Source organism: Monopterus albus, unplaced genomic scaffold (genome assembly GCF_001952655.1).
Source record: "Monopterus albus unplaced genomic scaffold, M_albus_1.0 scaffold127.1, whole genome shotgun sequence".
Lineage (NCBI taxonomy): Eukaryota > Metazoa > Chordata > Actinopteri > Synbranchiformes > Synbranchidae > Monopterus > Monopterus albus.
In genome coordinates, this window is record NW_018128007.1 from 2,792,086 (window position 1) to 2,811,933 (window position 19,848).

General features: G+C 40.5%; 3 protein-coding genes across 3 annotated transcripts in view; 1 reads left to right on the forward strand and 2 right to left on the reverse strand.

The window, feature by feature from the left end:
- The window catches only part of creb5b (cAMP responsive element binding protein 5b), a 42,973-nt gene extending 42,139 nt beyond the window's left edge, over window positions 1-834 (reverse strand). Inside the window, exon 1 of the mRNA XM_020612825.1 lies at window positions 775-834. The gene's annotated coding sequence lies outside the window, so the exon portion shown is untranslated. The remainder of the gene's footprint in view (window positions 1-774) is intronic.
- Window positions 796-12,239, forward strand: jazf1b (JAZF zinc finger 1b). Its single transcript, XM_020612854.1, has 5 exons — window positions 796-1,025; window positions 8,040-8,112; window positions 9,076-9,272; window positions 9,754-9,923; window positions 10,189-12,239. Exons 1-5 carry the CDS (start codon window positions 911-913, stop codon window positions 10,363-10,365), a joined length of 732 nt encoding a protein of 243 aa, XP_020468510.1. The 5' UTR covers window positions 796-910; the 3' UTR covers window positions 10,366-12,239.
- tax1bp1b (Tax1 (human T-cell leukemia virus type I) binding protein 1b) overlaps window positions 12,129-19,848 on the reverse strand; it is a 15,387-nt gene continuing 7,667 nt past the window's right edge. Inside the window, 14 exon segments of the mRNA XM_020612800.1 lie at window positions 12,129-13,121; window positions 13,410-13,495; window positions 13,631-13,785; window positions 13,885-14,089; window positions 14,617-14,703; window positions 15,276-15,401; window positions 15,537-15,655; window positions 15,904-15,976; window positions 16,321-16,491; window positions 16,935-17,186; window positions 17,336-17,521; window positions 18,171-18,261; window positions 18,696-18,844; window positions 19,790-19,848. The exon segment at window positions 19,790-19,848 is cut by the window's right edge and continues 30 nt beyond it. Coding sequence (XP_020468456.1) covers window positions 12,923-13,121; window positions 13,410-13,495; window positions 13,631-13,785; window positions 13,885-14,089; window positions 14,617-14,703; window positions 15,276-15,401; window positions 15,537-15,655; window positions 15,904-15,976; window positions 16,321-16,491; window positions 16,935-17,186; window positions 17,336-17,521; window positions 18,171-18,261; window positions 18,696-18,844; window positions 19,790-19,848 — 1,958 coding nt within the window. The 3' untranslated portion in view covers window positions 12,129-12,922.

A 19,848-nucleotide genomic window follows, 5' to 3' on the forward strand; every position in this document is an offset into this window, starting at 1 on the left:
CCAACACTGCCACACTGTGGTCACAATATGTTTTAGTTTACTTGTTGATCCAGTGTGGCACCAATGTATGTGATACACCACCACCAAAAATGAATACTGATATTGATATTGGTTAATGGATTAATTATATTAGATCGTTTTAATGTGGATAGACATAGAAGTGGACACAAATCCGGATTTAGATTTAGGCCTAAATAAACTCAAACCCTTTATAAGGCAGCAGGCCCTACACACACCCTGTCAGGCATGGGAGGCAAATTGCACAGTGAAAGACAAAGAAAACGATTAGCAGATTTGTGGCAATGATATCCTTTCTCCTCCCGGCTGCCAAGTGTAGTAAAGACACAAACTAAATGCAGCATACTGCACGTAGCCTACTTCACGCCGAAGTACAACGGAATTAAAACAGATTTCCTCTCAAATTTTTACAAATAAAAATTTGAAATTACTGTAGATTTACGTGAGTTTTGTCGTGACAAACTATGCCTTTGCCTGAATATTAATGGGATAGTTTATCATTAGGATGACTTAATGTAACAGGTCTATAATTTATGTCAATTTATTGCTGTAGCCTATATTTTAGTTATGTTTTAGTAAATGTTTTAGTGCAAACGACATTCGATATTTTATCGTAATATTAATTATCCATTTACATATTAATAGAGATATAATTTCACAATTATTAGATCAAATGCATCTATTTATATATAAATTCTAAAAAGAAACAAAAACAAAACAGCTTATGCTTTTCTACTGAACGCCAAGCCGTCTTACTTCCGGTCTAGCTGTTTCTCCTCATCCGATTGACGCAGCTCAGAGAAGGCACCGTACCGCCCCTGCCGCTCCAGCTGTTCGCACCGCTGCTCTCCTGCTGCTGCTGCCTGCCTTCGTTCCCAATGCAGCAGTGACCATGACAGGCATCGCCGCTGCTTCTTTCTTTTCCAACGCATGCAGATTCGGGGCCTGCGGACTTCACTTCGACTCTCTGGCCGAGCTCATTGTGCACATCGAGGATAACCACATCGGTAAGAGCCGATAAGTAATCACCGCCGCCGCAGTCTGCAGTGGCCCAGGCTTGCAGCTAGCACAAGTGGCTAATAGCGAACTAGCATGTAACTTCCTGCGTCCTGACAACTCTGTTGCTAGGTGTGGTAGCTGTTGATGTTTCCTGTAAATATTATCGTTCCTGTTCATCGCCCGTATTTCGGTAACAACGTTTATCACAGCTTATCCAGCTGCAGCACCAACAGAGCAGCACTGAAACAACAATTTAATTACGCTCGCGCAACATTATTGAAGCGCAAGGCCCGCGCGCAGACCTGGAAGCGTCCGCGAGTTAACTTGCAGTCTGCACGAGCCAATGAAAAGCTACCGAGTAATTATCAGCGTAGTTCAGTTATACTACTTGCGTTAAGTTTCAGCCTGGATCAAACGCTGCTTCACTGTATTCAGCAACTCGGAAAGTGATGTAGTTTAGGCCTGGCTCGTTATACAGCTCGGTGGCGTGTAGACTTGACTGTCAGGGTCTTTTTTGGAGATGCACAATGTATTCCCATGTATCTTCATATTGATATGACCTTTCAAATTCGGTGTTACTATTGGTATGGAAATAGTTTCTTTTTTTTAACACAATTTGTTAAAAACACGTTTTTCATCATTAAAGTTTAGGCTACAATATGAAAAACTTTTTTTTTTTTAAATGAGATGTACAGTAGCTCATAATTTAGTATCTCGTATTCTACAATGGATGAGATAAGTCATTAACAATTTTTGGCCTTTAGCACAAGTGTACATGACACATTGCTGGACTCCTACACTCCTTTTATTGAATGGGCAGACTGATAAAAGAACAAAATAGTACTGTATTCTTGTCATAACCAATACAGTATCTATACATATTTTTTCCACCTATATCAGCTGACAGGCACCATATATATTTAATGGTGAAATGGTGTATATAGATATTTATCCATATACAGTATGTTCATAATAAGGCACTTGTACGTCTAACTTTTATATGTTACAGCAGAAAGTTATGGCACAACTACTGACCCACTGACAAGGAAAAACAAAGTGGAAAACACAAAGTCCACCAACACATGTTGTGTCTTGAACAACTTTAATAAGAAGGGCATGAAGCCTTCGTCACACCCTGACAAAGGCTTCATGCCGAAACATGTTGATCTTTTCTTCTCAAGTGTTGCTGGACTAATGCTTTTCTAACTTTTATCATGTTACCAGTTTCAGATGTGTATTGTATGGAAACCAATTTCTGCAACTTAAAAGATAAAAACAAAAATAAATAAACATCACAGCAATTCTTCATTAGTTTTTTAAATAATTCTTGAGAAGTCATTGTTGTGCAATGTCTACTAATCCAAATATTACTGCTGTTTTTATTTTATAACATTATGAGAGTAACTTGGTATATTCCATTATCCTCAGATTGCTGCCTCGGTTCTGTACCGGAAACAAATTCCTTGTGTGTTTAACATACTTGGCAAAATAAAGTGATTATCCCTTATCCTTAGATTTCGACTTTGAGTGTCCACTGTGACTATCATAAGTGCAACATGGTAAAAATTATATTAATAATACAGTTTTATATTTCAATTGTATTGTATTTAAATCGTGTCCAGTCCCACATGAGCACAGGTCAACAGTAGAATACTCACCAGCTTATAGCATTAATCATTGCCATCAGTGGCCTAGAGCAGCTCAAAGGTGCTGCCTTCCTGACTGCACAAGTCTGCACGATCAACAGCGCCACCTCTAGTTCATGTGGGGCAACACTATAACAAGAACTGAGAGTAGAGATTGGATTAATTATGATAGGCAAAATTTTTAATCACAGAATTTTGTTTAATGAAGTAATTTAATATTTAGCCTACATATAAAAATAATTTCAGTTAAATTTAGTGCTTCCACGTGCTAAGGAGCGGGAACATGTAAACCAATTTATGCTTTATTCTTTACGAGGCCTCTGTGTACAAGTGAAAACCTGTTTTTATTTACTTCAGTGATATGTAAAAATAAAAGTATGGTGTTTAATTTATAGAATGTCATTGGAGGGTTTTTAATTAAAATTCTCAGTGGTTGTGTGTTTATTTATAGCCTCTATACACATAAACAGCAAATAAGTGTATATAGAAGTTTGTGTACTTAATTATCACCTTTGGCCTAGAATATTGCTATGCACATGTGTTCATTGAAGTTATTCAGAAACTACAAGTTTAGCTTAGTTATATAATTTGTTATGCACGTTGCATTTTTGCAAAGCGCTGAAGCATTTATATCTGTTAACACAGTTAAATCTAGTATTTCAGACTATTATTATTGAAGCTGACAAGGCCCATCTGTCTCTGTTGTTCTTGTTTGTTGCTTGACTGGCTTTAATATCCTCTGTCCTCTAATTGTGTGTGGCGCATGCGTCCGACGTATTAGCCTTAGAAAAAAATGCTTCTAAATGACTTATTGGGGAATAATGAGGCAATTAGTTGGCTCCGAGTGGAAAAACTTTGCTGCCCCTTTTCTTTGTCCACTGGCCTGTGCCCACTCAGAGAAGTGCAAAATCTTGCAAGCTGTGCCAACTGCCTGTGAAACATAATTACAGAAAGAGTGCTTGATTTGGCTTGTCTTCCTTCTCATTTGGTGGGCTGCTACTTAAAGCACATTGTCCATTAGGTGCCTGGAACACAAGCACACTTTCCTGGCTGTTTTCTCCAACTAGTCAGGTCTGTGAACAAGAGGTGGCACTGTTCTGCTGTGGGTTGGTGGAGCCTTTTTCAGATGCCTGGCCTGTACAATTAAAGATGAAGATGGATATTACAAACCAAAACTTACTTCCTTGTGTATGCTACCACACTGTTACCAGCCAAAGGGCTTCACTATAGTATATTAAAACATACTGCAAAAGAGAACCTGTAATTTGATGAGAAGATACTTGATAAGGTGCAGCATGGTTACTGCTGTTACCTCACAACAAGAAGGTTCTGGGTTCGAGTCCCAGCTGACCCGGTTTCTTTCTTTGCATGTCCTGCTTGTGCCTTGGTGGGTTCTCTCCAGGTACTCCGACTTCCTTCCACAGTCCAAAGACATGTGGTGACCCATAGGAGTGAGTGTGGTTGTGAGCCCTGTGATTAGACTGGCAACCTGTCCAGGGTGTACCCTGCTACTCGCCCAATGTCAGCTGGGATAGGCTCCAGTCCCCTGCCCTGTTAAGGATACATGGTATAGATAATGGATGGCTGGATGGAAATACTTGATAATATAAAGGATACTTCTCATACTTAAGAATATTGCAATGTGCTCCTTGCATTTTTCATATTAGACATCAGGACGTTATTACAGAAATTATAAATTGTCTGAAGACTTGTGATAAGATGCAGAATTAAAATATACATTTGAAGATATAGCAATATGTTGTAAGAGTATTACTTCCATCTCCTGGAAGGATGATTGAGATCGTACAGTACCTTTAAAAAGCCAGAATAAGTTCCAGTTTGTTTACCATTCAAAACCCATAATGGATCAGCTTTTGTTTCCTCCACCTTTGTAACAGTAGGTTTAAGTTGATAACATCAGCATTGTGCTGGTCCACCTAGGTCTTTTGAACATATTCAGCTAACTGGAAGAGAACAGAAGCTAATGTGTCAAAGACAACATAAGCAAGAGAAGAGGAAGGTTTTAACATGTTGTTGACCCTGAAAGAGCTCCTCAGTGGTCTGGGATTCTTTGGTATTAGCCAGTGTAATGTTTGTCACTGAGCAACCAGGCCACTGTAGACCAGAAGCCAAAAGTGACCATGTTATTTAGACCTGTGAATGTGTGTGTGTGTGTGTGCGTGTGTTTGCTACCAGACCTCATTGGAAGCTCATTTAGAAGATTTTAGTATGCACCCCCAGAATCTGTGTGGAAGTAATAAATTTGGGAAGCAGTAACTAGTTCCCTGATCTGTGCACCTGGAGGGACTAATTACATTTCCCCATCCCCCAATATCGCTGCCCCTGTTTCTGTGCTGTGACTGTGACATGAGGAGATAACTTACAGCCTCCGGTGACATGACACAACACAGGGTAATGGACAATGTTAAACATATTAGATTGTTCCATGTCAATTGCTGTTTTGTGTTTTGTTTTTTTCCAAGCAGAAATAATTTACTAGAGCAGCAGTTAAGTTCCATTGTGATGATGTGTGGCTTTTGTCTTTTTTACTTCATTGTAAACTAAATAGATTTGGATTTTTAAAAGGCCTGTGAGACAACACAACAAATCTGACTCAGAAGCAGTTTTTGGATGCTTTGAAAACTTACCACTTAAATGATTTGTGCCGAATTCAATCAGCAGATTAACTGAACATTCAGTAATTGTTAGCCGTTGTCCTAACGTCACAGAATCCAAGCACCATATGTATGCAGTGATGCAATAGGCGTCGATGAATGTGTGGGTTTTTTTGTGTTGTCTTTGTGGATGTGTGTATGAATTAGTGCGGGTACATGTTTAAGTCGCTGTCTGTACTAAACATATTTATAATAGATTATTTTAACCTTCCCATGTTTTTTCAGTAACCCACAAAGGCAGCCTACACATGGAGCTTGACTCCATTTCATTTCCTCCTTAGAGGTCACATCGTAATGAATTACCTGTGCCACCACTCCTGGTAATGTCCCCTGCTGCTCAGAGCCGCCATAAACATGTCACCATAATGCTCGCCACTCTGCTCTACCCCACAGTGCATTTGGCCATGAGGGTGGATGGGAGAGCCAGACGCTGGTGGAAATGAGAGAGGGAGATATGCGTCTGGTCTCTTTGTGTGTGTGTGTGTGTGTGTGTGTGTGAAGGAGTTTATTCCGGAGAATGTTATGAGAGGGCAGAAGGCGTCACTTCCCCCGTTGACCTAGGAAGCCTGGATGTGTGATCATCCTTGGTTTCCTGTTGCAGGCTGTCTTAATGAGAACATTCTGTGCTCATACACTATAAACACTAACTCAGTCAGTATATGCTCCCATACACTCATTTCACATATGTACACTACAGTAAGTTTAGTCAGTGCTTCATATAGAAAGTAGTGTTGATGTGCACTGACATATTGAGGCATGCGGCTTCAGTGAAACACATTTTGAATCGTCCAGATTTTTCTTTTTACTTTGCCAAGCAAGAACTCTGCTATGAACAGCAGTTTGCTGAATATTAAATTGGAAAATGAAAACCTTGTGTGGGATCATTTTAAATTTTCACAGTAAGTTTAAAGTTCAGAGCAGTTAAAACAAATGTAGATTTTTTTTTTATATATAAATTTTTTTTAGTGAAAATCATAAAACCTTGTTATACATTAAATGACCAACTTGTCTATTCCTTATCCCGCATGTCATTTTCCACCATTTACGTAAAACATCCACATGGGCTTATAGGAACTGACTGTTTATAATTTGAATAAATACTGCGTTTCTTTCCCAGAAGCCTTTTAAAAGTTGGCCACCAAGGTGGACCACCTTCGTATTGTGATTACAGGGGTTCCATCTCTGCTTAAGATGCCTTCATCCAGGTTCTTGACTGCTGGTGTCCCCAAAAGAATAGCAGAGGCTGTGGAAAACTGGCCCCTGTAGGCCCCCCCCCCCGCCCCAGTCCCCACCTAAAGTGTGTGTGATTTACAGTGTGTGGGAACAGATTGATCCACTGCTGTTTGAGCTGTCCGTGAGCAGGTCGCCATTCCACTCCTGGAGGCTCATTAAAGATCTTATGAGGGTTTTCTTGTGCATGTACACACACATACACACCAACACACAGAGCTCAGAATAGTCTCTGAACTGGCTCCGGCTTTTGGCAGGGGAATGGTTCCTCTTTAAATATGTCTTTCCTACTCTGTATTTCCTTGACTTTGGTTGGTGAGAGGGGACAAGAGGTGTGCTGTCCTCTCTGGGGATAAATCCACTGTTAATGAAACACTTGCCCATGACTGAGGCCTTGAGAGAAACCTCCTGAGCCTCAGGCGCTGAGGGTCGAGCTGCTCTTTAGAGCCTACAATACCTGCCGGTATCATAAAACTCTGCCACTATTTTATCATCAACCAAGCAGCTTGGCCTTAACCCTTGAGTGGATGATTCAATGTGTCTTTACGTAGACACCCATGTCTACTTAAAATGAAAGTGACAGCCATGTTTTGACTCAGGATAACGTTAGACCTCTAAAATGTGTACATCTGGGCTTTAAAGCTATATTTTTAATACAGCCCCACAAAGGTGTTGCTCACTCCTTTAGCTGAGAAAACTCACACTGTTTGTTACACTAATTACATTTATCTGCGTATGATTTATATCAGTGGCATAGTCATTTTCAAGCTACATCAACTAGGACAGACCTGTCTTTTTTCTTAAAGCTGCAAAAGAATCATTTAAATTCTGATGCCACAGCTAGCCTAAGCTGTTACTGTTGTGTTCACATCAGCTTTTGGATGGAAAAAAGCAACAGTTGTAACCACACTGGGGTAGCAGTGTTTCGCAGCTCTGTCAGAGGGAGACGGGGAGCTGGCAAATCAGACTCTGTTGTCTTCTCCCAGATGTATGGCAGCGGAAAGACTGTTTGAAGTCAGGCCTGCTTCTCCTCAGGGTGTGGACATTTGCTATTGTTGTACATTCAACACCGCTGAGCAAGATGAATGTCTGGAGCGCAGCATGGGAAATGCTGTATGCATGAAGTGTGGTCATGTATGAGCAACGTGGTGTCTTTTTAAAGGTGCAGTGGAAATTCAAAAGAGGAGGCACGCTTTGCAAGTAGGAAGCCAGTGAGGGATCCTGGTCACTGCACTTCTTGTTGGTTGGGATGCTTACTGGGGGTAGTGTAAACCTCTGAATGTTCCATCCTCCCAGTGAAACAAAGAAACAAGTGAAACTTGTGTGCAAAAAAGAACTAGCACAATGCTGTACGCAGTATTGGCTTCTATATGACAAAACTGAACTGTTTGTAAAGCTACAGAACTGTGCCATTATTTAATGGTACATTATGTGCCTAATTATTCCACATCTGTCTCTCCCATCTGCTCAGACACAGACCCCCGACTTCTGGAGAAGCAGGAGCAGCAGCAGCCTACATATGTCGCCCTCAGCTACATCAATAGGTAACTATCATCAAGAAAGAAAATCTGAATGTTCACTTGCTGTCTTTAACTCATTTATAAAGAATCCACTTTATAAAATTAACAAAATTATTATTCATTCATTTTCTACCGCTTAATCCCTGAGCGGGGTCACAGGTGGGGCCGGAGCCAATCCCGGCCGGCAATCGGGCAAAGGCGGGGGACACCCTGGACAGGGCGCCAATCCATCGCAGGGCTAACACATAGACAAACAACCATATCAGTCATATATTTTACAGTTTTTCTCTATCGCTTTCATTCATTTCTCACAACAGAATTGAAGTTTGCAGATCTCCAAGTGCATTTCTCAAAACAATACATACAAACTGCACAACATAGTGGATAACCGGAAAAAGCGCGTCACCTGTCTACATCAGTGAGCGTTGCTGCTGTGTCCTATGAAGTGTCTGCTCCTGTGAGGTTCTGCCCACAAATTCAGATGTCATACGGTGGATTGCTTAGATGAATTGCTGCAGTATTTGGTAGTTGTTTTTTAACTGCACTCACTTCATCTCACTTGTCTTTGATATGGTGCTTGAGTAGTGCTTTTAAAAGCTTTATGCAACAAGCCAGTGTACGAGAAGGTCTGCCGCTGTCTCCCTGCCTTCACAGACACATCTTGATGTGGTTAACCCTTAATTTGGTAATTCCACTTTGCTGTAACATAGTCTACGAGTTAACATTTCATTTTTATGACAGACTTATCAAAGACATTTCTAGCCATCATAAATCCTGGTGAAAGTTTTTTTCTTTAAAGGAAAGCGTACGAGTGAATTTTTTTTTTTATTCCAAGCATGTGTTCTACAGTAGCGAACTCTTAAGATTTTCTAAACATCAGGAGAGTTCCACTGAATCAAGCTGCTCATTGTACACTGAATGAGATGAGCTTCTCTTAATATAGAAAAAATATGCAACTTTCATCAGGTTTATATTTCATAATGCCAGGTTCATGACAGATGCTGCACGGCGGGAACACGAGACCTTAAAGAAGAAGGTGCAGCCCAAGTTGTCTCTGTCACAGACGGGCAGTCTATCTCGCAGCAGCGTTTCTACTCCGCCTCGCCACACCAGCGGAAACCTCACCCCTCCGGTCACCCCACCCATCACCCCCTCCTCTTCCTTCCGGAGCAGTACACCCACAGGTAACATACTCTCCTGTAGTTAGATGTCCAATATTTAATTGCAGTGGGACTCACACTCAGCATTGTTCAGTAGGGTGGCAGCAGAGTGGTGTGCCAGTAAGGAGCTCAGTTTTTAAGACATCCACTGAATCTCTGCCATCACCGATGAGATACTGGCAGAAAGTACATATTTCTTTAATCCCTTTTCAAATCACAGCTTATGCATTATATTTGCAGATCTAATGGCTTAAAGAAATGCATACATTCTTTCCCACGACTGACATATTTCAGTCTTTCCAAAAACTTGGGTGCTATAACACATGAAGTAAAGATTATAGGAACACTACCCCAAATCACATACTGTGAAATGTTTATACTTGGTCAAAGGCCCAGAGGTCAGAAGATCACAAGTCACAAACCGTGTATAAATCAGGGCTTCACAGAGATCAGTGTGTATGATTGCAGGTCTGGTAGTGATGCTGTTTGACTTTCTCTTTCACAGGTAGCGAATGTGATGAGGAGGAGGTCGACTTTGAGGATTCTGACAGCGATGAATCGTGGACCACAGAGTGCGCCATCAGCTCCGAGTCCATCCTCAGTTCCATGTGCATGAATGGAGGAGACGAGAAGCCTTTTGCCTGCCCTGTTCCGGGCTGTAAAAAGAGATACAAGGTCGGTTTAATTCAGCATTTCTCCGGAGAATACATAGTATAGCTTAAACATTTTGTAACTGTGTGAAATATCTAGCCACCATTCAGCGTGAAAATGACCCTGGGCACAATGCAGTCACATATGGATATGACTTTCAAGAGTCCACATACGTTTGGCCATGCAGTGTTGTGTGAAGCTCAGCCAATGCTCCTTTTGTTACTGCTCTCATAGGCTGGTGAGGTTTTTGGTCAGTACAAGTCAAAAGTGACGACTTGCTTCATTACAGAATGTGAACGGCATCAAGTATCATGCCAAGAACGGCCACCGGACCCAGATAAGGGTGCGCAAACCCTTCAAGTGCCGGTGTGGGAAATTCTACAAAACACCTCAGGGTCTCCGCCACCACACCATCAACTTCCACCCTCCTGTCTCTACTGACATCATCCGCAAGATGCAGCAGTAGAGACCTGAGAGAGCGGCCGGCACTCGCCTTCAGGCCACGTCCCAAACATCTGAACACTACCGTTACCAGCAATGGTTGCTTCTCATTCCACAGCCTTTGTCTTTTTCTCTCTTTTATCCCACTTTGCTGTGACACTATTTTTGATTACATGATATATTATTCATCCTTAATTTTTATTCAGGATGTTGAATCTGTCCGTAGTTCACATTTGTATTTTGCACATTTACGCTGTCATTTATCTGTTCCAGTTTTGACATATGGTGCTCATTGATGAGGGCATGCTGAGGACTAGTAAATGGTCACACCAAGTCACAACTAGTCTTGCATGTACAGTAGGGCATCCTGCCTTAAAGGCAGCATGAAGTCATAAGATACTGAGGAAAGATTTGGATATTTCTGTAGAGAAAGCAGAAATCATTACTTTGCCTTTAGTCCCATTTGAGCAAAAATGTGACAGAGGCAAATGAAAAACAATCTGTGTGGTATAAGATGAGAATTCCAACCTCAAATGCACATTTAGTCCTTTATCAGATTTAATAATCAGTAGCTGGAAATAGTTGCTTTTCCTTTCATAAGTATTCCAAACCTGTTTTCATGTTTTACAGCAAACACTTGTGTGTGAGCACCAAAGGATGATCTCAGGAGACATTTGCAAGCATTTCAGCACCACAATCCTGCCCAAGTGTACTAATAGTATTTATGCTATTCAAGGAGAATCATGATCTTTGTTTCTAATGTTCCAGATCACGTTCCTCAAAACATCAGCAGTTTTCCTTCCTATTTTACAGTGAGGGATTGAAGCACTTTTGTACCAAGTTGCCAACAAATTAGCATGTTTTTGCCAGTCGTCTCTGGTGTACGCACACTAGCTACAAGGCCAAAGGCCTTCAGAGTAGAAAAAGAGACTATGTGTACCAAATCTCCAGTTTTTCCAGTATTGCAAGATTTCTGTATGTACAATAGTTGCCTTGAATTGTATCATCAGTCAGAAGTGATGAAGCCTCTTGGATGAGAGGTGAAATCGAGTCCAGTTGATTTTTTTCAGCTTACTATGACCTGGATGACTGGGAATGTGCACAGACATCTTGAATTGTAAACCATTCCAATCAGTGCAGATTTTTGTAGGACTTAATTTTGACAGTTCAGACAAATTCAGCTGAATGCAGACAGCCCAAGACTGTTTGCCATTCACTGACAACCCTGGTCTCAAGAAACCATGTGGCTGTCCCCGTCATGGATACAGATGGGGAAAAAAGGGGCCAGCATTAGCCATGTATATAGCACATTTACATTGACAGTCCTGCTGTTACGCTGTGAGAGAAACATATGCTGCACATACTTTGTGCCATCATGATAGATCAGTCATCTCTGAAATAATGAACCACAGACCACCAAAAGACTGGGAATCAATCAGCAATGAGCCATTAGATAACATCTTCACTGTGTGGATGTTAGTGTTAAGGAACTATTGTGACAGTATTGTATTGTTAGTATGGAGGAAGGTTTTTCATATAGTGTACAGCTAATGTATTGTCATGTGTTAAGTGCATTAAATTATATTTTCATATGTTTCTGGAGTTTTAAAAAAACTAGTATAATGTGTATGAAAAGCCAAATCCAGAGGTAATTTGGAGAAACAAATGGTGATGTTCTGTTTCTTTATAAAGCTGCTTCATGTAAACTTTTGTTACATTTAAAATTAAAGTTCTTCTGCTGTTTGCCTAAAGATTCCTGTGTTGTTAACTGCGTTTTGACACAATACACACAGTTTCAAACAGACTTTATTGGTTCATTTTAGATACAGGAAATTCGCCTAACAAATATGTCTATGAATGAAATAACTTAGTTCTGCAAAAGAGTAGAAGAAAAGAAAATCCAACAAAAGCTAAGCATGCAGTGACTAGCTGGTGATATGAAGGTCCTTAAGGATTCAGACACCTAAATCAAACAAAATCAAACATAAAAACAAATCTATATCACACACAAAGTACCGAGGCTTTCACAATATCATTGACTTTAGTTATTGTAAAATAGATGATCTAATGATATACTGTATAATTATGTCTGGATGTAATCACTGAAGATTTCTCCCTGACTGCATATAGCGCACCAAGGCTTCTTTCTAAAAATAATCAGCAAATGATTTGTACAGTGATGTTTAAGGGGGAAGCATTTGGTTTGTTTCTAAATCTAACTTTAGTAAACATTTGTCTCTGTCCCTGATTCGTTATGTCCTATAGTCCAACAGAGCCGAGTCGGTTTTAGTCATCATACATACCTACAACAGAATTGTTCTTCTAATCCAAATGAAGTCAGCTCTTTCACCTATAAAAATGTTTGATTTGCAAACAGATTCAAAACCCCTGCAATATACATTGAATTAGAATAACCTTTTAAAATGTCACATCACTTCAAAGTGTTTCTCTAAGTTAATAACAAATCAGTATAGTCCTAAAGAGTGGATCTTCACACCATTACATGCAGAAAAGGGTGCAGAGTAATTTATTTCAGTGGCGAGAGGAACTAGGCGGAGCTGATGTGTTGATTATCTGATTCTCTAGTCAAAGTTGAGCGGTTGGCCATCGAAGTGAGTGAGTACGTGATTCTCAAACACCTTCTGGTCGCAGTCCAGTGGGAACTGCTCGCTGCACATGGGGCAGATTTTCCAGTGGCTCTCCACATGCTCCTCGAACTTGCTCTGGTCATAGTTGGGGGGGAAGATGACCTCACACAACGGACATCGTTTCATGTCCATGCTGCACATGGGAAAGGGATAGCAGAGGAGAAAGCTCATGTTAATAAGCAGTCAAGTGATGATGTGGGCAAACAAGGAGCGAAGACTAATAAAGGGCATCTGTCTGATGCAATGTGGGTGGTCTGCTGCTCAAGTAATGCCAACAAAAGCAGGTTGTGCAGCAGAACCAGTGTTGTAGAGCCACTAAACCTACTACAACAATGAGCTTATCAAACACTTTACACATGTTATAGTGCACAGGTTTAGAAAATATAGGGTGCAGCAAAGTTGGAGTTTGTGCATGTGTTACCTGGGATCAAAGCAGAAGGCATTTTGTCCATCGTTCACAAAAGGGCTCCGTGTTTCAGTTGCTGTTGGCTGTTCACTGGTATTACACTGGGAAAGAAATTTAAATCATTTACAAAATCAATCCACTTATACTATATGGTGTAAATATTTAACGGCAGAGAGAGAAAAATAAATCAGGTCAACAGCATTTCACTGCATACTGCTCATGGGAGTGACTCTTACGTTGTTGTTTTGCTTTTCCTCTGGCTCCTCGCGGCCCTCTGGCCGGCTGTGGTTGCGGGAGGGTTGGATACACACAACATTACTGTCCCAAGAGGGTGGACCCACAGGGGGCAGCCTGAGCAGCTGGTCATCTGAGAATTCCTCATCTGCCTCATCTGCTGGGAGAAAACCCAGAGACATAATAAAAGTCCGTTATTTCTGTTGGTGGTGAATGGTGTATGTTACTTTCTGAAGAAGAAGAAGAAAAAAACAACCTTTTGTGTCTGAGATCATGTAAGGGTTCCCAAAATGCAATTTGCTGGGGCTCTGAGCGACCAGCAGGGGTGTGGGGGCATCTAGGGGGTAAGGGACTGGGTACTGCAGGAATAAAGGCACACTGGACTGGATGCTCTCCAGACTGGTTTTCTCACTGGTCCCCTGATCCCCCTTGCTGTTGCTGGTGCTGACCTTCTGCAGCTCCTGGGCCACACAACAGCAGAATTCAAACAATTTTGCACAACAACAATGAGCACCGGTAGATTTAAATGCCAGTGTGTGCAACATTTTTGAGGAGCTATACATCCATTTCATCTGTATAGGCCTCCCAAAGACAAAGCACACAGCAGCTCCTGAGCCGAGAGTTCTTGCCTTTTCTTTTGCTCACACAGTTTAATTAGTGCCTTGCTTAAAGAAAAACAAAAAACAAAAAAACTTCTCATTTTCAAAGGGAATGGATGCTGTGTTTTATCAATGTTAGTTGCAGACACCACTAATTTACAGTCTGAACCTCAAATTGGGTCGTCCTGCTCAAAGCAATATTTTAGGTCAGTGAGGACGCCACCGAATGGAAAATAAGAAGTCATTAACTATGCTTCTACAATTAGAGACATATTAAGCACAGAACAGATTGGAAGAGGGGAAAATGGCAGTGGAATGCCACTTTTGAGGGGATTTTTTTTTTATAGTGGAAGAAGTTTATAAAAGAGAAAATGAAAGCTGTCACTAACCCCCTCCAGTTTCTCTTTCTCTTTCACAACAAGTGCTAGTGTCTCTTTCAGTTCCTTCAGCTCCCGTCCTTTCACAGCTATCTGGCTCTGAAGTAAACAAAAGACACAAAAACATAAATCAAGAGCTGTTGTCCATTCTCAAACTTCTGACATATGCTGCTGATTGAAAAATGAATTAAAGGGGAAAAAAATTACTAGAATATTTTCAGACCTCAATGTGTGACAGTGATTGATCAGAACCATTAAAAGTTTCCCTTTTCTGAGAACTGATTTATGTACTATACCACTCAAAGCAAAACAGCTAGTTTAAATTCTTCTGAGACATTAAGCAAATATCCGCTTGACCTGAGCCAAGCACAGCATTAGCCAGGCAACTGGAGATGACTCCTCTGAGCCGAGCTTCGTTTGTCTCCAGAGCCTGACATAAACAGCAGTAAAATGTCGTCTCACAGATAGGCCCGCTCATAAACAACACTGTCAGAGTGACTCTCTTCAAAGGGAGAGATAGCATCAAAGGCTCGAGCCTTGAGCTAGACCAGCCATACACAGCGGGAAAAACACAGCAGAGTCCAGAGACAGACCTGCATCAAGGCACCAGCGCATCACTGGCAGCTGATGCCCTGAGCATTGCAAAGTGTCTCTACTCTGGCTATACTAACCTTGTAGCGATCTTCCTCTGCTGCCAGCTGCAGCTTCAGGTTTTCATTGGTCTTCAGTTGCTCCTTAAATTTCACCTCCATCTTGGCCAGCTCATCAGCAAACATGCAGCTACGCTCCTTCTCCTCCTAAACAGCAATCAGACATCAACCAACCCTATTTTCACCACACCTTTATACTACAGAAGTCCTTCACACTGGGGGTTCAACATCCAATTTGGGGATATATGACTAGAAACAGGATGCAAAAGATAGACTTCTTACCATCAGCATCTGCTTGCATTTCCTGTACTTATCATTTCTGTCAGACCCCTCTCTGCTGATGCCTTTGAGCTTCTCCTGGATGATGGCTTCCAGCATGGGATCAGCAGAGCCTGGACTCCCTGCAAAGGTCATAAAAGCAAGTCCTGTAGTTTTGCTATAGGTTTGTCTGGTGATTATTAAAATGACAAATTACCTAATTATACAGACTTTATTGTGACTAAACCAGAGTCCAAAATAAAACATCTGACTGATTTATTTCTAATGTGGAAATAAGAATCACAAGGCAACAACCTTGAAAGAAATGACACTGCTGCTGACCACAGTTTAAAATGCAAATTTACAATCTGGCATAGTGAAACAAATGTACCTGGCACTGATGTGTCTGGACTCCCTGATGCAGGGACTATTGTGAACTCTTGTGCTGAGTTTTTCTTCAGCTCCTTTAGACAGGAAACAATGAGTACAAATTAAATCTAAATGCAACAAGAAATAAACAACTGAAAATATAACAAAAAAGTAACACTGAAAAACAGTAAATTGATCCAGACGTGAGCTAGATACAAACATAAATATTTATATGTATATTTAATAAAGCTTACTTTATGTGGGGGCATTAAAATGTACATGTTTAGATGTGTTAGTCATCATCTACTCTTACAGTTATTTCCTTCCAGTAAAAAAAACAAAATAAATACATAAATAAAAAAAATCAGCAACACAGACTGAGGAGCTTTTGCCCCTGGGGGCATTTAGTAGAATGTGATGGGCAGGAATCCTTGCCTACCCCTTGCTGCTCTGAGAGCTTAAGCACTTGTTTTTGCAGTCGCTGACAGTCCTTGTATTTCTCCTTGTAGTGCTCTGCAGCCATATGTAGCCGCAGCTTCAGGTCCTCCACCTCCCTTTGCAACTCTGCTACAACAGCTGGGTCTGCAGCAGCTTCCTCCTCTGCTTTGGTCTGGTGACAGAAAACATTACACAAGATTAGGCACATTAAACCCTTATGAAGTTATAGATATAGAAAGAAAACCCTTAATGACTGAAAGCAAGCTACAAAGTCAAATACAACTTTCAGATATATATACATATATACACACCCACACAGGTGGGGGGGTCAAAAGTGAATGTGCGGCGATTGATAAAAAGCTGCTGTACTGTAGAGCAGTACCCAGGAAACTGTGCTGATAAGGAAGAACGCGGTCTTGTTTTTTTTTTGTTTTTTTATTTAGTTTACATATGACCACGTCTGAACTACAGTAAGAATTAAAGCCTGCTTTAAAAACAGAAGCAGTAAAACTCCCTGTGAAAGAGGCTTTTTGTTGCTTCTATTATTTTGCTCTTCAGACTTTCTCGCTGGCTCCACCGAACACAGCATACGTAGACTGATTATTACTGCCTTACTGCTTCCTGCTTGGCCTCTGTCTTCAACTGATCTACTAGGCACTCCAGGTGAGCACACTGGGCCTGAGCTTCAGCCTTGGCCTGGCGAAGGGCATCGGCCTCCAGCTTCATGCGGTAGAGTTCAGACATGGTACGGTCTCGGGTGCTAGAGGCGTCCCTCAGCTCAGCAGATAACAGTGAGGACTGCTGCTGGCTGGCCTGCAGCTGCTCCTCCTTCTGCCGCAGCTGCTCTTTCAGGGCCTTCATTTCTCCCTGTCAGACACATTTTAGTTTCCATATGGTTACTACTATTCATCACCTGATTATCATATAATACATGAATGAATGAAGTTAAATAATGCATATGATAAATCTGCCTAGGTGCTGGGCTTTTTTAAGTTTTAAAACTAAATTCTTTATACCATTGGTGAAACTTTGGCCACGATCTCTCTATACTGCTTCTCCTTCTCAGTGAGGCATGCCTGCAGACGCCCCACCTCCTCTTTAAATTGAGCAATGGTGTTTTCCTTGTTTACATCCACAGATTTCAGCATCTGCAGCTCTGCACTCAGCTTAGTGTTATCCAGCTCCCGGTTTTTCAGGTGGATCTGGTACACACACACACACACACAGAGAGAGAGAGAGAGTTGAGATTATAAAACACAAGACAAGTTATGAAACAAAGTTGTTTGGCTTTTGCCTCATTTATTCAACACCAGTCACGAACATGTACTAAAGAGCATATGAAAATAATTGTTGCATGCCCTCAGTTATAAAACAGAGACTGCGATAGGCCCATAAAGTTTTCCTTGTGTAACCAGCCCCAGTCTGATACAAGTTAAATTAGGTATGGATTTTTGGCACACTTTCTATGATGACAATACTGTATGTGGCACTCCCAGATCCTGTGTAGTGCCCATTAAAACATGGACACAGAAACATCAGGCAGACCAGAAGAAGCAGAGAACAGCATGAAGCAAGAAAATGAAAATAGTCACACTTGTAAAAAAACAAACAAACAAACAAACAGGAAACAATAAAAAAAAGAGACATGAATTTTCAGGAATGCAATATAACAAAATGAAGCAAACTGTACAGACTGTAAAGCTGTAACCAACTTGATAAAATGTTCATGTGGCATAAAAACAATTTTAAGTCTTCATGTGAGAATAAACATTTAAGAATTAACACAAGAGAAACATTATCAAAATGCAACTCTTCTGAGAAAATAGAACTACTAAAACACTAGTGCATTACCTTGTAGAGTTCCTTCTCATCTTTCTCATTCTTGAGATGACATTCAAGGCCTTCCTTCTCTAATGTGAGTTTCTTCACTCTATCCTTGAGACTAAAGAAGAGATCATAAAAATGGTTAGTCACAGATTGTATCACACATCATGGCGTCTGTGTTGACATTCAGTGATGGGAACAACTACTTAGTGACCATGGATTATGATCATTAGAAGTTTAAAAAAATAAAATAAAATAAAAATCGGACCAGCTACTCGCTGTTACATACTGTATACTGTAAAACAAGGAAACGTGATGACCAAAGCACCAAGCTGTGCTTCCTCCTGAGTTAATACTGCAGCTAAACACATGATCAAGTTCATACAGTATAAATACACTCATTTACATACAACTCACAAATTTATTTGAATGAGACAAAACATCGCAGAGTTTCCCTAGGTTATTCTAAAGTTGTGATTATTTGAGTAACCTGGCAAAAATTCTCTAATCGAAACCAGCAAATCAGTGACAATCCCTTCATCCTGAACTCACTTATCCAGTTCAGTTTCCTTTTGTAGGCCCTTCTGAGTGACTCCAATCAGATCCTCCTCCAACTGTATGACTCTGGCTGTGGCCTCATCCAGTCTCCGCTTTACCTCATCTTTCTCCTCTTGCAGGGCCTGGGAACAATTCTGCACCTCCTGGGAGACAACAAAATATATTGATGGACAAAAGTGAAAAAAAAAAAAAAAATGCAGACCAAAAAATAAATAAATAAATAAATAAAAAAAGTAAGTTTCAGTTTGGGAAGAAGCCCAGTCTAATTCAAGTATAATCCTTCTTATTCATAAAAGCAATATTTTACTCCTTTTGTGCCAAAATATACATAAATCAAAATGTGTTCAAATCTGAAACATCAAAATAATGCATCTCTGTCTTTGACTTTGAGCTTGTGGGAAATGTGTGCAAAACAAACATTTAATAGTCTTTGAAAGACGTATCTAAATCAAAATGAACATTGTCCTGATGCAGTTTTCAAATGTAAAAGATGACATCAAAAAAAAACAGAAGAAAATGATTTTTTTACAGTTTGTTTATAGGCAGAATTATGGAATCTTTATATTCACACCACATAAAAAAAAAATCTGACTATAAAAGTATAGTCATAAAATTAACAGCCACAAAATCTGTAATCATGTTTTCATCTGAAAGCTGTTTTAAAACCAGCAGATTTATGGCAGGGGACAGCGATATGAATTATTACTGACACTCCTTTAAAGACTTAATGTTGTGCTATAAAAAACTGAATTACAACTTTGATATACAGACATTCATATCTGTCAGAGTGTGATTTAAACCCTTGGTGTATCACAACTTGCATATTTGCAGTCTTCTGCTAGGGGGTGCTAAGAGACTGTTTGGCCGAATGCAAAACTGTACTGAGAGTAACTTCAGCAACTTGACTCGAGTGGCAGTCATGTAGATTCTTTATCTTAACACAAGCTGTTTAATTAAAACACCAAGTCACAAAATAACAAAAAAGACAGACATTTCGCTTCATTGACCTTTAAAACAATGACAAACATCTTTCAACCTTTCTTCCTATTTGCCTGCCTTCAAAAACAGACAGTCCTCTCTCAACTTACTTGGTTCTCTCTTCTCAGCTGGGCACAGGTTTCTTTCTGCTGCTCACACTCCTTTCGCA